The sequence below is a fragment of the Lethenteron reissneri genome, chromosome 3, assembly GCF_015708825.2.
Source record: "Lethenteron reissneri isolate LAM-NWPU_2019-01 chromosome 3, ASM1570882v1, whole genome shotgun sequence".
In the NCBI taxonomy this organism is placed as follows: domain Eukaryota; kingdom Metazoa; phylum Chordata; class Hyperoartia; order Petromyzontiformes; family Petromyzontidae; genus Lethenteron; species Lethenteron reissneri.
The window spans coordinates 13,335,533-13,352,678 of NC_083781.1; the positions used below are offsets into that span (position 1 = coordinate 13,335,533).

A 17,146-nucleotide genomic window follows, 5' to 3' on the forward strand; every position below is an offset into this window, starting at 1 on the left:
TACTGTGTTCGTGAAGGACAGTGCCGAGTGATTAGGAGGTACTCACTGATGATACATCACGGTGTTTTGTTTCAAGCACTGTACAATGCAAAGTGCTCATTGTAAACCATCGATTAATGCCTCAGTGCTTGTGCTGCGTTGCCATGTGCTCAGCTTGAGGTGTTCGATGAATTGTAAAGTACACAGTGAATGGAAAAGTACTCGATACACCTTGAGGGCTGTGTAGTGTGGGTTCCTGGGAGGTTGAATGAGGCACAGAGACAACGTCTGTGGGACCACGTGGAGACTTGGTGAGACGGGCGAGGGACAGAGATGAGTAGACAGACGAGGGACACGTAGACAGAGAGCCACAGAGACATGAAAAAGACAAAGAGAGGGACACAGGCAAGACTCAGTAAGTTAGGACACGGAGAAACAGACGGAACGAGAGAGAGAGACGTGGTTCTCATGAACAAAACCGAAATATAAACGTGGAACAAAGTTGCAAGTCGCATTTGGGTGCGGATTTCGTACTTTGCAAGTGACCCTTGACAGTTTCTATCATTTATGGAGTTTTAATTAATTACATGGTTACGTCACTTTCCGTTGTTCACTTTGAGCGCGCTTAAATCCAACCAAATTGGAATCTTCATGTGGCGCATTACTCCACTAATTTCGCTCCATCTAAGCCACGCCGTTTGGATTCTCACCTTAATCGCCTTGGTCAGTGCGCTGTCCTAGTTGTGACGGCTGGGCATGTTGCCTTCTAAATATGCGGCGTAATGATATAATTGACGTTTTAGTCCAATAATTACCGCTGGTCGCTGCAAACGGGACTTTTAGCGTGCGCGAAATTAGTCAACAAACACATTCCATCCTTTTTTCTGTGTTTGTATGAATGCCGAGTGGTGTGACTTTACTCCATGGAGCAACTGGTCGCGTTGTAGTAATATAATTGTGTTTGCATTTAAAAACCCAGACTGTTAGGCCATGGCCACGGCGGCAGTGGCGGCCGCAGTGGTGTCCCACATCAACCCGCGTCAGGACTTCCCAGCGTGGCTGGCCGCTCACGGCGTGAGCCTCAGCGTGGCCGAGGCCGTGGACCGGGAGCTGGGCATCGGCGACTACGAGGCCTTCCTGGCGTGCGCCGAGCAGCCCCACGTCAGGGCCGAGATGTTCGCCGCCGCCAGGGAGCGGCTGCCCTTCGCCTTCTACGCCGTGCTGCGCCGCCTCACCGAGGCCTCGTCCCCCAAGGGCCACGACGGGGCCGGCGGGGCCTGTGGAGGCGGCCTCCAGGCCACCGGCGTGATGGCGTTCCAGCCGTTCCTCAGCGGCCTGCTGGACGCCATCGTCCTCATGCTCAGCAGTCTCAGCCAGGAGCTGCTTCAGTCGGTGGAGAGGTTCAGTGACCTTCACGGTCTGCTGTACGTCACCACGGAGGAAAAGGCAGAGGAGTCAAATCACCACCGTGGGGATGCTGCTCTTGACTCGAGTAATTTGATTTGCTTCAAACAATTCATCATTTTTTTTCTCTGCCTTTGTTATCTTATTCCTTTATACGCTGCTATAGTGCATTCATCTTTTATGCCAATTCATTTTCAAGTGAGTTTAAAAACTCTCTTAATACCCATGTGGAAATATTACGTAGATCTGTTATCTAATGAAAGAGCAATATCGACCTTGTCCACAATTGTGCTTTTAAACCATTTAAAGAACCATGTGTTAATCAAATTACAATCTGGGTGCACATTTCTCTTCAAAATCTCAAATGACAAAACCTATTGGCCATGGATGGAGGTAAAGTTACTGCCACTACCGCTCTCCATTAAATTATCTTTCGACTTAAATAACCATGAAAGCTTGATGGGCACTCTGCATGTGAGAGCGGAGATATCTGGGTCATTCTAAATTTGGAGCTTTCGTGACTGCAAGGATTCATACTCTTTGTTTTTTCGGTAAAGTCACGTAGGTTAAAAAAGAAAACAAATCAATTAAATCACGACGTTTCGGAGGCAACACAGCACATTTGCTGTGACGGTTTCACCTGAAGACAGAAGCTTGTGTTGCCTCCGAAACGTCGTGATTTAATTTATTTGTTTTCTTTTTTAACCTACGTGACTTTACCGAAAAAACCAAAGAGTATATCTGGGTCAGTCCTTGATTGGAATACAGTTGAATTCAAAGTGCTGAATGACGTTTGTCTGCCACAAGAATCGGTTTTAGGTGTTCTCTTTAACATCTACCTGTTACCACTTTGTGACTCGCTGAACACTTTACGGATGATCATTTAGCACGCTGATAATGAGCAACGGTATTTAATTCTCATTGTCAGCTGTGGGCTTTCTGGAATCATTCGGGACAGTTGCAAAAGGAAAGTCGCTTCCTCGTTGGAGAGGAGTAAATCTCTTACACTGAATGACGAACATGCTGTTTTCTATACATTGAGCTCAAAATGCTGAATTATGGCATTGAAATGGGCATACTCTTCCAACACCAAACGTAACCAAACGTCTGGCGATCCTGATGGACAGTAATTATACCATTTTTGGCTCAAATTATCAAGAAAATTAAGTCGTAATTTCCACCTGCAGTAACAGTTATGTCAACTTATTGCCTAAAACACGTGAAAATGTATAAATAAACAGATATGTACAGACCTTTGTCACTTCATTGATGGATGAAGGTTGCCCCATGATGTCAAGGGGATTGTTTGGCCATCCTACACCGTACTGGTCAATGTAATTTTGTGAAAGGGGAGCCCAGAACCGTTTCAGATATCACTTGCGACTGATGGTGTAGTTGTGGCCAGGAATTTAACTCCGGTTTCCAGGTTTATAGCACAACCTACTATCCACTGAACCACTGCTCCATCGATGCAACATATATGAATTTAAATAATGGACTCTTACCTGCACGATTGATGAGTGTAATAATTTATTTTAACTGATGAAATGATGCGTAATTACATTACAGATATATTGACTTTGAATTATTTTTTACCAGAAATTTGGATCACAGTTTGAAAACTACAGTTTTTAACATAGTTTAATGAACACCCTGTAAACACATTCGTTTAATTTGCATCTCAGCAAAAACACCTCTCGCACAATTATAATAGCATTTGCATACTCCTGGACGCATCAACAATTTGTTTCGTTTAAATTGTTCTCGTGGGCTTGCTGCAGGCTTCGCCGAGGAGTATGAGGACGAGGTCTCTGAGAACATGAACGAGTTCTCGGCAGAGAAGGACTTCCAAGAAGGAAGGGGACCGAATGACAGGTGGCCCGAGTCGAACTGCTTTCACAGCGAGGGTATGATTGCAGGTTCGTGAGGCCAGGATCACACATCCTTTCATTTATGACTCAGAAACCTGAATTGTCATCAGCCGTGTGTTCTCACCCCTGTAGCGATGGGGGTGCCGCAGAGCGCTGAGCTTCCACTGCTTACAACTCAGCTCCCCTACCCCCCTCCCCTTCTGCTGGTGCAACATTTACCACCAGTGGGCGAGGGGCCTTCACACAACGCAGCTATTTGTACAGTTGAGCGACGGGTTTGTGACAGCCTTTCCTCGTATACACAGCCTGGCACGAGAGACGAGAATGCATAGTAATAGAAGGTTTGAATGTGCTGGTCGCCGCACCCCTCCCCCCCTCAATGTCGTGCCGTTTGGTTCTTCTCTTACATCCACAAAGTTCTCGGCCCTGTGCACTGCTGCCTGCTCCAATGCTAAAGTGGCTGCGTCCCGCAGACGAAGCCGGCAGGTCGGAAGACGAGCGCGAGCACACTCCGGAAGAGATGCTGCCCGACGGGCCGGAGGATGGCGCCGTCGAGGGCCACGCTTGGGGCGTCGTGGGCGTGAAGGCCGAACCCATCGCGGACGAGGCCGGCAGGTCCGACGGCGGCGGCGGCGGAGATCGAACCCCGGACGAGATGCTGCCCGACGCGCCGGAGGATGGCGTGGCCCGGGGCAACGTGTGGGGCGTGCTGGGTGTGAAGGCGGAACCCATCGCGGGAGGCGAGTCACTCGAACCGCTCTCATGGTGGTAGCCGTGCCGCACTGGGCTGTGGTCCTAACCCAGAAATGCAAATAAGTAGGAGGGAACAATTATACATGATTTCGTGGGAATAATACCCATGTATACATATTGCTGGCGATGCCCGTTTTACTTGCTGTATTGCAACACTGCGCCGTGGGGCTTTGTAGACCTTCCCACGCTGCGGTGTTTATGGAGGATCGTGCGGTTGTTTGACCTTATTTCACCTCGCTGGTCAGTGCGTGTTGGGTAAGGGAAGGGCCCAGGACCGATTCAGATGTTACCCTCCACAGACGTAAGCTGTGGGCAGGAATTACATGCGGGTTGTCGTGTGCATCAGCATGTGCTTTAACCACTCTGTGCCACATTCTGAATCTGGTCTCGTCCATTAGGCCTAGAACGTTGAGTCTTACACATTTTCAAAGTCACTTGAGGCACTGTAATTATTGCAGATGTAATTTTTTTGGCAACTTTAAGGTTTTAATTCCACGCACATGCCTGCTACCATCCATTGCTGGTTTGTATCTAAAGTTGAGACTGGAACAGGTAATTCAAATGTATACACCACGTGCTTGCTCTTGCATTTATTAGTTGCATTTGTAAGTTTCCTGTTTATTCAAAATAAATCAATGAGTCTTTACAAACTCGAACAAGAACATCTGAAGTGAACCTCAAATGCACGCGGTGTCAAACTGAAATCCACTGCACACATCACGAAATGACTGGAGCAAAATTGTAGCAGGATTCCAATTGATTCTCATTCAACTCAAAGTATGCGTACATTCTAATTGTCTGAACAGCAGAAATATAAACAAAAGTACATCGTGAGATGAAACACAAGGAAACACGTATATTTTAAGCATGTAATCGTTTCATCAGATAAAATACATTATTGCACTCATTAATCGTGCAGGTGTCATTTATGGATTTCATTGTAGAAATGATAACACAGTTTTCTTTAAGAACACAACTGATTGAGTGGTTAGAAAATGTAAAACATAATAAGTTTCGTGACCCTGCATTATTTTACGTCTTTGCTGGCTGAACTCTAGCAGACCTCTCTCATTCCCAACTCCACTGTCAACTTCACCAATCATTCTCGGCACACGCCACCTTCTACCTACTCTGGTCATTCAAAATGCTGATGAACCCCTTTCCGCATCGTGCAGGCAACGGCAGCGAGGACATGATGTTCGGGGCCGGTGCTACACAGCACCCGAAGTTCCGGTCGTTCGGCCCCTTGGCAAAAGCGAGGCTTCCCCCTCACCAGTCGTACGGCCTGTTGCCGGACGGCGAGCCGGCGTGCCGCCCGCCCAACCTCGGCGAGCCGTTTGGCGACGCGAGAATGGGCGGCGAGTGTCCCGGCTCGGACTCGACGGGCGAAGGCTGCTCCGACGAGCTGGCCGGTGAATTTGGGGCCGGCCCGTTCACGTGCACCGACTGCGGCCTCGCGTACAGCGACACGGACAAGCTGTGGCGGCACCAGGCGTTCCGGCACGGCGGCGAGAAACCGTACGTCTGCGACGTGTGCCGGAGCCGCTTTTCGCTGGTGCGGAACTTGAACCAGCACAAGAAGATTCACACGGGCGAGAAGCCCTTCGTGTGCGAAGAGTGCGGCATGAGCTTTGGCCGCAAATACCACCTGCACAGACACAAGAAGATCCATACCATCTTATAACGACAAGACATGTCAAGTGCACTGTGGTCGTTTTTTATATATATATATTCCCAATGGTAACGGTTACATGTGATCTGATTTAGCACCAGAAATGCAAAATGAATGCGGTTATAATACGAAGCAAGTGCTGTCAGATCTGTGGGTGGATTCTGCTATTTGTTGTGCTGCTTGTTCAAGCCATATGGACCTTCCTTGTTGGAGAAAACTCGTCTCGATTGATTTGGGGTGCTGCATTGGACACTTCGTTCTTGAACTGTCCTTGCCCTCATCTCTGCAGAGCAAGCGTTTGTTAAACAGCAGCACAAACATATGCATAACTAATGGGAATGATTTTATTTTGCATTGCTCAGTGGTGCAATTTGCATATATTTGGGTACGTTTTTGGACAAATGTGGCCATGATGCTGGCACAGGTAAGTCCGTGGTCTCACGGGGTCTTTCATACCTGCGACCTATCATATGGGACGTCCTTGCCGAAGGTCGCCTGGTTAATTTGGCAACGCTCCTTGCAATGCTTCTGTTGGGGGCGCAGAGAACGAGGCTTAGATTTGGCGTTGCCCTGGAGACACCCACTCGGATGTGCTAAAAGCGAAATTAACACATCCATTGCATCCTCCGCTCACACCCTGACAGTATGCGTATTGTGATTTTTATATATTGTTATTAAGGGACCCCTCTTGCCAGCATCAAAACATAAGAATTGGTTTTACCCTTTCTGGCAATAAAACAGGTGTTCAGATGTTAAAACACCAAACAGATTCTCCTTGCAAGGAATCGCGTCTACATTTTGTGGTGAACATGCAAACCACGTTCACCACAAGCATGTGTGGTTAATGCAGACGTGATTCCTTGCAAGAGTTTTCTGTTTGGTGTTTTAACATCTTAACACCTGAGTTCTTGCCAGAAAGGATGAGACCAATTCTTATTGTTATTAAGCAATGAATAGGAAATTATTGTTTTCATGGACGGTTACATTTCGGCAGCTGCATTCTTGTGAGTTGTACCGGTAGCTCTCTGTGCCACTGACTTAATGGAGGAGTCGGATACTTATATGATTTGTGCTGGGAATATGCAATCATCTAGTTAGCCTAAATTAAGATACCCAGCTAAATCAGTTTTGAGGATGGAATTTATTTATTGTTCTTAGTTTTATAATAATAAAATGAATTGAGTCTTCATGTTTATGATTATATTTTTCATGCCATTAAAGTAATGCCATATATGTTATCTCAAATGAAATTCAGCAGAGTACATTTGTTTCCTTGTGTGTTTAAAACTCACGTGCCATCGCACACATTCATAATATGCCTTTTTAGTTGTCAGAAAATATTTAGCATAAGGCAAATACATTTGAACATGTACTACATTGAATATGGGTTACCAAAAGTTACCAACCAATATAAAAAAAACAATGATGTCTCTTCCCCAGTTACGCTGCAGTTGTGCCATCAGCTGTGAGATGAACATGTTTACATGAAGCTTGCAGAACGTAGCGCATACATCGATACTCGAGACCAGGCTCCCTGCAAGGTTCCAAACGAGAACTTTCAAGGCCCCGTTAATGTCCTTGTCCCACACTTGATGGTGCCCTGCTGCTGTGGACATGCTCACCACAAGGCAATCAGACTGAAAATGTTATCCTCAGAGCAGGAAATATGTCAAGATATTGATAATTCACCATTGGACTGGTGTTGAGATCACTGTGATGCCGCCGCCACGAAGCCGTTCGGCAGGCACCAAATCCCCGACCTCGCCACCACCAAGCAACGGAGCCGACCCCGCGTCCCCCTCACCTCACCTCACATGAACACACCCGCACTCATTCCCCCCCCCCCCCCCCCATAGAGCTCCGAGGGGAGGTCGCCTGGCCGACCGGTTTTTATCCGAGAGACCCTTATCGGGATTAATTCTCACGGTTTCCGGCGATCAGGGGATTGGATGACCTCCCCCGTGCTACGTGGCACCGCGGCGCTGCGGCCGGCCTTAATATGGTGTGGTCGCGGCGTGGGGCATTCGGCCACCGCGGTTGAGGCGCATTTCCCCCCACACACACTCCCACGGGTCGACGGGGCGAGCAGGGGAGGCACGGGACAGCATGAATAGCGGGGTCACAGGGGCTGTTGCGCATAGTCATGGAGGGTTGGGATAATTGCGCTTGAGCGCGCAGGCCCCATTGTTAGGGAGGGTAAGGGATTAAGTAGGATTTACGCCTTGCACGCAGCACACTGATTAGCATATCAACAGCGCCCAGAACCGCCGTGCGCGTGCCAGAGGATCGCGAGCCCATTGTTTAGCGCAGCATCCCCTTTGAGGTAGGGAGGATAAATAGAGGGGCGCAGAGGGAAAATCGCTCTCTTCTCTCCAGCGCCAGGCGACAGGACGCTCTCCAGTCCAGCGACCCGATCGTCCGTGAGACGCATCGAGGTACGCTGCGAGCACGGGATCAACGAACCGCCGTGGGCATCCAGCAGGAAGTAAGTAGGTGAATTAGAATCAGCAGATGAATCGGGAATAGGTATAAAGGTATCAGCGTAGGCCAGCCTCGTCGACTCACTGATTTAACATTAAATTACCAGGTATCAGATAATAAATCATTAATAGCGAAGCGTGGTCTCGCGTGATATTGTCGTGCAGTGTGAGCGTGTGGGTGCGCGTGTGTACACTGTGGTTCACCACGTGAGTGAGCGCTGCGTAGAGCGGCGCACGAGTGGGTGTCGCGTGTGTGCAGGTGTGTGCGCTCGTAGTGTGGGTGAAGGGGTCGGTGCGTCCGCAGGTCCCCGATCCGTCTGTCGCCGCCGGGACTCGCGCAGTGTGAGGGCAGCGTCGTTCGCCCCCGACCCCCGTTTAATAGCGCGTGATCCGTGGAGAGACAACGCAGCGTCTGCAGGTGAACGAGGGCGTGCGGCGAGCTATGCCTCTCACACGAGCTCGCGGAGGGACGGACCAGGGAGGGGAGCCGTCGGGCGATGAGCCCAGCGACGGCAGCAGCTGCTCGCAGAGCAGCGAGGGGTCGGCGCACGGCGGAGCCCCTGCCATAGGCACGGAGCAGGGAGGGACTCCGGGGACCAGCGGCCCCAACAACTTGGCGTCAGAAGTGGGACGAACCCTCACATCTTCACGGGAAGGTGGCGCGCTACTCCACGCAAAGGTAAGGCATGTGTTCACCGGCCAGGGGACCCCTACATGGAAAGCGTTTTCCCGTAATATCATAGGGGCTAAAGAGCTTAATGGCTGGTCGGACGCGCAGGCGTTGCGACATCTTACGTTAAACTTAGACGGGCGGGCAGCCGACTTTGTAGAGGCACTACCCGAAAGCGCGCAAACCCAACTAGAAGAACTAATGCGTAGATTAGACCTGCGTTTCGGCACGCGCAACGCGATACGGGCGAAGACCGCCTTAGAGGCGCGCCGACGCCAAACTGGCGAGGACTTCCGAGACTACGCTGAGGACGTGCGATCACTAACCCGGATCGCCCGTCCAGAGTTCTCGAAGGAGGTCATTGACGCGCTAGCTGCAGACAAGCTACTCAGGTACCTAGCTCGCACCGCGTGGTGGCAGCCCAAAAAGAGTAGCGCAGGCCTCCCTTTCGATACCCTAGTCGAGCAAGCGCTGGAGTGTGAGGAGCTCTCCAGCGAACGCGCGCAGCTCCGAGGGTCGGGACAGGAGTACACCGTGGCGAGCCTGATCCCTGACGAGGAGGAGGATGAGGATGAGCCCGCCAGTCCCATGGGGAGACGGGCAAGAGAGGCCCAGAAACCCCGCGAGACAACCCCGGGTTGGGTAGCTGGGTTACAGACCGGCATGGGAGATATTGCTGGCCGAGTAGACCGAATGGACGGTAAGGTAACCCAAGTAGGGGAGAGGGTAACCCAGGTACGCGAGGAAGCGAATAAAAATATGAAGACCCTCCAGTCTGAGATGGGGGAACTACGCTCGACCGTAGGGGGGCTGGCCGGGAGAGTAGCCCAATTAGAGTCCGATGTGGGACAACTGCGTACTGGGGGAGGGAGAGGGAGCGGACAGGGGACCCGCTACGGAGCCGCCCCCCCTCCCCGGGCATGTTATATGTGCGACCGCCGAGGGCATCTAGTGAGAGACTGTCCTGAAATCACCCGAGCTAGGCAGACGCGGGGGTTAAACTCCAACGCCCCCTAGAAAGCGGACCAACTAGGGGTGCAATCGACGCGGTCCCGATACAAATAGACGATAATGAGAATAATGGCGAGCGAGTGATCTCCACACAGGTTCCAGCAACAACGCCCACAGAAACGGTGACTCCTGGCGACTGGCTGCGGGAGCTGGTGGCGGGGATCACGGGGGCCACGTCGCTGGTGGAAGGGGAGGTAAACGGAGTGCGTACCCGAATCCTGCTGGACACGGGGGCGGTGGCCTCGCTCGTGAGCGCAGCGCACTGCAGCGCGATCGGGGTCGACGTGCGTCACCTGCAGGCCCCGGACCGCGCGCTGCACACTGCGAGCGGAGCCGGAATGGGGCTGCTGGGGAGAGCCACCCTAGAGGTCCGCATAGGCAGCCAGGTGTGCACGCAGGAGTTCTACGTGTCGAGTGCGTTGTGTCACGAGTGTATCGCAGGCACCGACCTCCTAGAACGGTTGGGACTCAACGTGCAACCCCGCCAGCGATGCGCCACCATGGAGAGCAACGGCGAGCAGATACCGTTCCTGGGACGAGAACCAACGCGCCGCCGCTTTGCACCTGTGGCCGCTATCCTGGCGACGACAGTCACCATCGGCCCGCTCACCGAGATGCTGGTGCCGGTGACAACATCCCCCACCGACCCCGCGCTCCGACCATCAGGGGAGGTAATGCTAACTCCTCACCCGGAGTTGGCAAAACGGTATGGGGTTGTGGGATCCGCCACGTTGGTAAACGCAGATGGGGACCGATTGTTTATGCGGATGTTTAACCCCCACAATACCCCAGCGATACTGCGACGGCGCACCCCGATAGCCACAGTACACCCCCTGCACGCACGCCACTCTAACGACTCGGTGTTCGCACTCTGGGCTGAGGACCCCGGGCGTCCTGAGGGTGACCAGGACCTGGCCTGGCGAGTCGGCCTGACTCCCCGAGCCGAGGTCGTTCCCCTGCTCGACGCGTTACATGTACCATGGGCGGATTTACCTAAGGGAGAGGCCGATCGGCTGCGCGAGCTACTGCGGGAGTATGCCGACGTATTCAGTGAACACGACTCGGACATGGGTCGGACCGATCTTGTTAAGCACCAAATTGACACCGGTGCAGCCCGACCCATCAAACTCCCTGCGTACCGAGTGGGCGCACCCGAACGCGCCCAAATCAAAGAGGCAGTTGGGGACATGCTTCGCGATAACATAATTCAGCCCTCGGCGAGCCCCTGGTCAGCCCCGGTGGTACTAGTAACGAAAAAGGATGGGTCAACACGGTTCTGCGTCGATTACCGTAAACTAAATGCAGTCACGCTCGGCGATGCCTTCCCTATACCCCGCATCGACGACACCTTCGACAGCCTCGCCGGAGCGCGATATTTTTCCACCCTCGATCTCGCGTCCGGGTACTGGCAGGTGGAGATGGCGGAGGAGGATCGGCCGAAAACCGCATTCACCACCCCGATGGGGCTATTCGAGTTTCGAGTACTCCCGTTCGGACTCACCAATGCGCCCGCGACGTTCCAGCGGCTGATGGAGTTGGTGATGCGGGGCTTGCAATGGGAACAGTGCCTGATTTACTTGGACGATGTGATAGTGTTCAGTAGATCTTTGTCTGAGCATTGGTCCAGGCTTCGAGAGGTGTTCCAGCGACTGCGAGCGGCTCATCTCAAGCTCAAGCCACGTAAGTGTTACATCGCACAACGCGAGGTGGGGTACCTCGGGCATCGCGTCAGCGAGGCAGGCGTGCACACCGATCCGGAGAAGGTACGCGCCGTAGTGGAGTGGCCACGGCCAAGGAATCTGACGGAGATCAGATCATTTTTGGGGCTTGCCACCTATTATCGTCGATTTGTAAAGGGATTCAGCGAGATTGCACGCCCCCTCACCCAACTCACTTCCCCTAAGCACCCCTATCAGTGGACGGGGGCCTGCCAGACGGCCTTCACCACTCTCAAAGACCACCTCACCCACGCCCCCACCCTCGCTTTCCCCGATTTTACCACCGATTTTATTTTGGACACCGACGCCTGCAGCAGCGGGCTGGGCGCGGTGTTGTCACAGGTACAGGATGGGACGGAACGAGTCATCGCGTACGCCAGCCGGACCTTGAGTGGGGCCGAGCTGAACTATTGCGTGACCCGCCAAGAGTTGTACGCCGTGATTTTCGCATGTAAGCAGTTCCGGCCGTATTTGTACGGCAGGAGATGTCGCGTACGCACTGACCATTATGCTCTTCAGTTCCTTCTTACATTCAAGGAGCCGCGGGGGCAGATGGCCCGTTGGTTGGCGCAGTTGCAGGAGTACAACCTGCAAATCGAGTATCGGGCTGGCCGGACGCATGCAAACGCGGACGCCTTGTCGAGGCGGCCCACGGTGTACGCCGAGACAAGGGCGGAGGAGGCCTGCCCCTGTTTCACGGGGGGACGCTGCCGGCAGGCAACGGACCCCCGAGAGGCCGCGGCCACTGACCCCCCCCCAGCGAGAGAGAGTGCAGTGTGCGCCACAGAGACCCTCACAGGTGGCACCGAGGATCCCGTCGACCGCCCGGCAAGCGCGGGACCCGCGGCTCGGGACCCGATCGGACGGATCCAGGAGGACGTCGGCTGCGCCTTCCCGGGCCTGAACGACGAGCAGCTGAGACAGACCCAGCAGCGAGATCCGGATCTGGCGGCCGTGGAGGCGGCACTGCGGGAGGAAAAGAGCGCCCTACCAGGACCCTGGAGCGGTTTGTATGCCCGGTTGTGTGTGCAGAACGGAGTGGTACGGGAGTTAACCGAGGCCGGCCAGCCGGGGTGCATCTGTGTTCCTGCCCAGGTGCGACCCCAGCTGCTACGGCTGGTGCATGACCACCCACTCGGGGGCCACGATGGGGAACGACGCACTCGAGAGACCCTGCGTCGCCAGTATCTCTGGCCCAAATTGGCACAAGACGTGGCGGCCTGGGTACAGGGCTGCCGCGCCTGTCAGCAGTGCGGGCCGAAACCGGCACGATACCAGGTACCCCTAAGGCCGTTCCGCGTCAGCCGCACGAATCAGCTGGTCGGGATCGATCTACAGGGGCCATTCCCACGATCCCATCGAGGCAACCGGTATATTCTAGTCGCAGTAGAGTATTTCACCCGCTACCCCGTGGCAGTGGCCATCCCTGATAAAACGGCCTTGGTGGTGGCCCGGGCATTCGTAGAACATTACGTACTCAAGCACGGGATCCCGGAACGAGTCCTCACCGACCAGGGTAGCGAGTTCGAGGCCGAGCTGTTCCAGGCACTGTGCCGAGAATTCGGAATCCAGAAGGACCGAACCACAGCGTATCACCCCCAAGCGAACGGTATGGTAGAGCGCATGAATCAGACCCTAGCGGGGAAACTCAAACGTATGGCGGCCGCAAATCAACGGGATTGGGACGAACACCTCCCCTACGCCCTTTTCGCCTACGCCACCACCGTACACACGTCGACGGGACAAACCCCGTTTTTAATGATGTTCGGCCGTGAGTCTCGTTTCCCGCAGATCTGCTATTCGGCGTCCCTTCCCCCCAGCCGGAGGAGGGAAGCCGCCCCGTGGAACACCTGTTGGAGACCCTGCGAGAAGCCCGAGGCCGAGCATACCCGCAAGGGGAAGCCGCGCATCGGCGGCAGGAACAGGGCACCCGACCCCGCATGGAACCCCCCTTATTCCTGACAGGCGCTAAGGTGTGGCTACACACCCCTCGCGTCGGGGCCGGGCAGGTGGGGAAACTGACGACCTACTGGCGGGGACCCTGGACCGTGGTGCGGCAGATATCCCCCTGGACGGTACTAATTTACGGCGGGGAGAGGGGTCGAGAGACGGTGGTCAATGTCCGCCGCTTAAAACCATGGAAAGCGGCCCCGGCGAGAGAGGACTCCGTCACCCGAAAGCCCCGAAATCCCGGAGTACCCGCACCCCTCGTGTTGGGGGGCCTCGCACACTACATGGGCCCCGCCTGGTCCCCGAGACGCCCCGATCCAGTCCGGAGACGGCGCGGACGACGGCCACTAAACCCTTCCGCTGCTGAGTTTGTGCCCCAGCCCACAGGTGCCGGGGGACGGGGAGAGCCGCTGGAGTGGAGGAGGAGACCGCCGCAGGAGCTACAGAGGACGGAACCACCCGCCCCGAGGCCAGCCACCAGGTCCGGACGGATCCCCCGGACCCCGCAACGTTTCCTCGTGGGCGCGGCCCAAGCGAGGTGCTCCAGTCAACCCGGGACGGGGACTGGCACCTCGGGGGGCTATGTGATGCCGCCGCCACGAAGCCGTTCGGCAGGCACCAAATCCCCGACCTCGCCACCACCAAGCAACGGAGCCGACCCCGCGTCCCCCTCACCTCACCTCACATGAACACACCCGCACTCATTCCCCCCCCCCCCCCCATAGAGCTCCGAGGGGAGGTCGCCTGGCCGACCGGTTTTTATCCGAGAGACCCTTATCGGGATTAATTCTCACGGTTTCCGGCGATCAGGGGATTGGATGACCTCCCCCGTGCTACGTGGCACCGCGGCGCTGCGGCCGGCCTTAATATGGTGTGGTCGCGGCGTGGGGCATTCGGCCACCGCGGTTGAGGCGCATTTCCCCCCACACACACTCCCACGGGTCGACGGGGCGAGCAGGGGAGGCACGGGACAGCATGAATAGCGGGGTCACAGGGGCTGTTGCGCATAGTCATGGAGGGTTGGGATAATTGCGCTTGAGCGCGCAGGCCCCATTGTTAGGGAGGGTAAGGGATTAAGTAGGATTTACGCCTTGCACGCAGCACACTGATTAGCATATCAACAGCGCCCAGAACCGCCGTGCGCGTGCCAGAGGATCGCGAGCCCATTGTTTAGCGCAGCATCCCCTTTGAGGTAGGGAGGATAAATAGAGGGGCGCAGAGGGAAAATCGCTCTCTTCTCTCCAGCGCCAGGCGACAGGACGCTCTCCAGTCCAGCGACCCGATCGTCCGTGAGACGCATCGAGGTACGCTGCGAGCACGGGATCAACGAACCGCCGTGGGCATCCAGCAGGAAGTAAGTAGGTGAATTAGAATCATAGCAGATGAATCGGGAATAGGTATAAAGGTATCAGCGTAGGCCAGCCTCGTCGACTCACTGATTTAACATTAAATTACCAGGTATCAGATAATAAATCATTAATAGCGAAGCGTGGTCTCGCGTGATATTGTCGTGCAGTGTGAGCGTGTGGGTGCGCGTGTGTACACTGTGGTTCACCACGTGAGTGAGCGCTGCGTAGAGCGGCGCACGAGTGGGTGTCGCGTGTGTGCAGGTGTGTGCGCTCGTAGTGTGGGTGAAGGGGTCGGTGCGTCCGCAGGTCCCCGATCCGTCTGTCGCCGCCGGGACTCGCGCAGTGTGAGGGCAGCGTCGTTCGCCCCCGACCCCCGTTTAATAGCGCGTGATCCGTGGAGAGACAACGCAGCGTCTGCAGGTGAACGAGGGCGTGCGGCGAGCTATGCCTCTCACACGAGCTCGCGGAGGGACGGACCAGGGAGGGGAGCCGTCGGGCGATGAGCCCAGCGACGGCAGCAGCTGCTCGCAGAGCAGCGAGGGGTCGGCGCACGGCGGAGCCCCTGCCATAGGCACGGAGCAGGGAGGGACTCCGGGGACCAGCGGCCCCAACATCACCATTGGGCTGGGATTGAGATCACCGTTGGGCTGCGATTGAGGCAATCAACAGGCTACACTTGAGAATGATGTTTCATTACGAGTAGCTGTCCATATTTGAACCCAGGATCTCAGCAGTGCCAGCTCCGTGCTCTGATCGCATTTTGAGGTCCTGTCCCAAAGTTCTCATTGTTAAAGTAAGCTCGAGTTAGAGATTGCACTTGAGATTAAGTACATGTTTCATTACCACTTTCAACGCTTTCAAACACTCCTAATACAAGTGTATAAATTATGTACAGCATCTTGTATTGAGATTACATCCCTGTCAACCCATACGGTTTACCCCGTATTCTTGTACAGGGAAGTTGAGTTGTCAGGTCCATACGGCGTACAGCCGTTTCAATGCGGGCAAAAAACGTGTTTTGTCTATTTGTGTTTCTCCCTTGTGATGGGACTTTGTAGGATGAACGTTGAGATGTATAAGATCACTGGGTGACCAATAAGGTCTGAATTGGTCTGTAATAAGGTAGGGCACTGATAAGGGGTTGACAGGTATGAGATTAACCTTAACCATTTTATATTGTGAAACCTAATTCAGATATTTTTAAAAATTATGCACCGGTTACTGAGTTCATGTCGCTAGAGCCGTATTACAATTGTGTTATAAATAAATGTACACATTGGAATACATCACTCTATTTCGGATTGCTCAGGGGCTGCAGTGTGTTTCACAGAAGCATGCTGCGTTTATAACCTCGTCGAATTGAGAGGTCTGGCTCAGAGTGCGGTAATTCTACGTTAATTATTTTCAACCTCTGAATAATGTGCACTGCTTTACACGAATCCCGAAAACAATAGATTTGTCTGCATTTTGCTTCTAATGCCAATGCTATCAATTGTTTTTAACGTATTGCAATTTATATATATATATATAAACATACACAGGTCTGTCAGAGTTTTGCAATTTCCAATGAACGTACTTTGCTAAAAGCGTTATCACCCTACGTCTGTGCGGAGGATGTCATGCATTGTTGCACATCGCTACAATCGAGGTGGCGTATTGATTTGTCTGGGACGAGCAGACGCCACGGTCTCACGTGGAGGGGATGGGGGATGAACAAATATTCGTCTCCACTGGGACGCGTGAGGATTTTGTTTTTACCAGGTCGTGCAAACGCCCAGCCGTGGCACGCAAACACAACTTAGCCAGGTCAATGGTCACCACGATGGCCCGGGATGGCCCGGAATTGCCCGCCGCTCGGGACGCTGTGAGCTGGCATGCTCGTAGTTGGTGTCCGAAGTACCATACCGTCAAAAAACCCTTCCATCTACGCCACAATTTCACGTTCAGATGCCCTGCGTCTACATCAACCATACGAAATAAGAACATTTTGCGACGAGTTCACGCCAAAAAAACCCGGTATTGACGGTTCCCTGAGGCACGCTGGGGATGGCAGCCATAATAATAATAATGCGCATTATGAGAATGTTTTCCCCTTTTTAATGGCAACAAAACAGGTGTTAAGATGTTAAAACAGCAAACTGAAACCTTCTACAAGGAATCATGTCTGCATTAACCACCATACTTGTGGTCAGAATGCAAACAAAAAACAAACTGATAATATTTGCATTGTCTCTGAAACTGATTGGTCCACACCAGAGACAGCTTTCTTTTGAGCCTCGTCACAAAACG

At 53.7% G+C, this 17,146-nt stretch overlaps 1 protein-coding gene across 2 annotated transcripts in view; it reads left to right on the forward strand.

Annotated features, from left to right (window-relative positions):
- Positions 1-7,373, forward strand: part of LOC133347120 (neurotrophin receptor-interacting factor homolog) — an 8,087-nt gene extending 714 nt beyond the window's left edge. For both annotated transcript variants that reach the window (XM_061559117.1, XM_061559108.1), the window contains exons 2-5: positions 959-1,471; positions 3,165-3,302; positions 3,728-3,994; positions 5,183-7,373. In XM_061559117.1, the coding sequence (XP_061415101.1) occupies positions 970-1,471; positions 3,165-3,302; positions 3,728-3,994; positions 5,183-5,691 (1,416 nt within the window). In that variant the 5' untranslated portion in view covers positions 959-969 and the 3' untranslated portion in view covers positions 5,692-7,373. The remainder of the gene's footprint in view (positions 1-958; positions 1,472-3,164; positions 3,303-3,727; positions 3,995-5,182) is intronic.
- Positions 7,374-17,146: the final 9,773 nt, after the last annotated feature.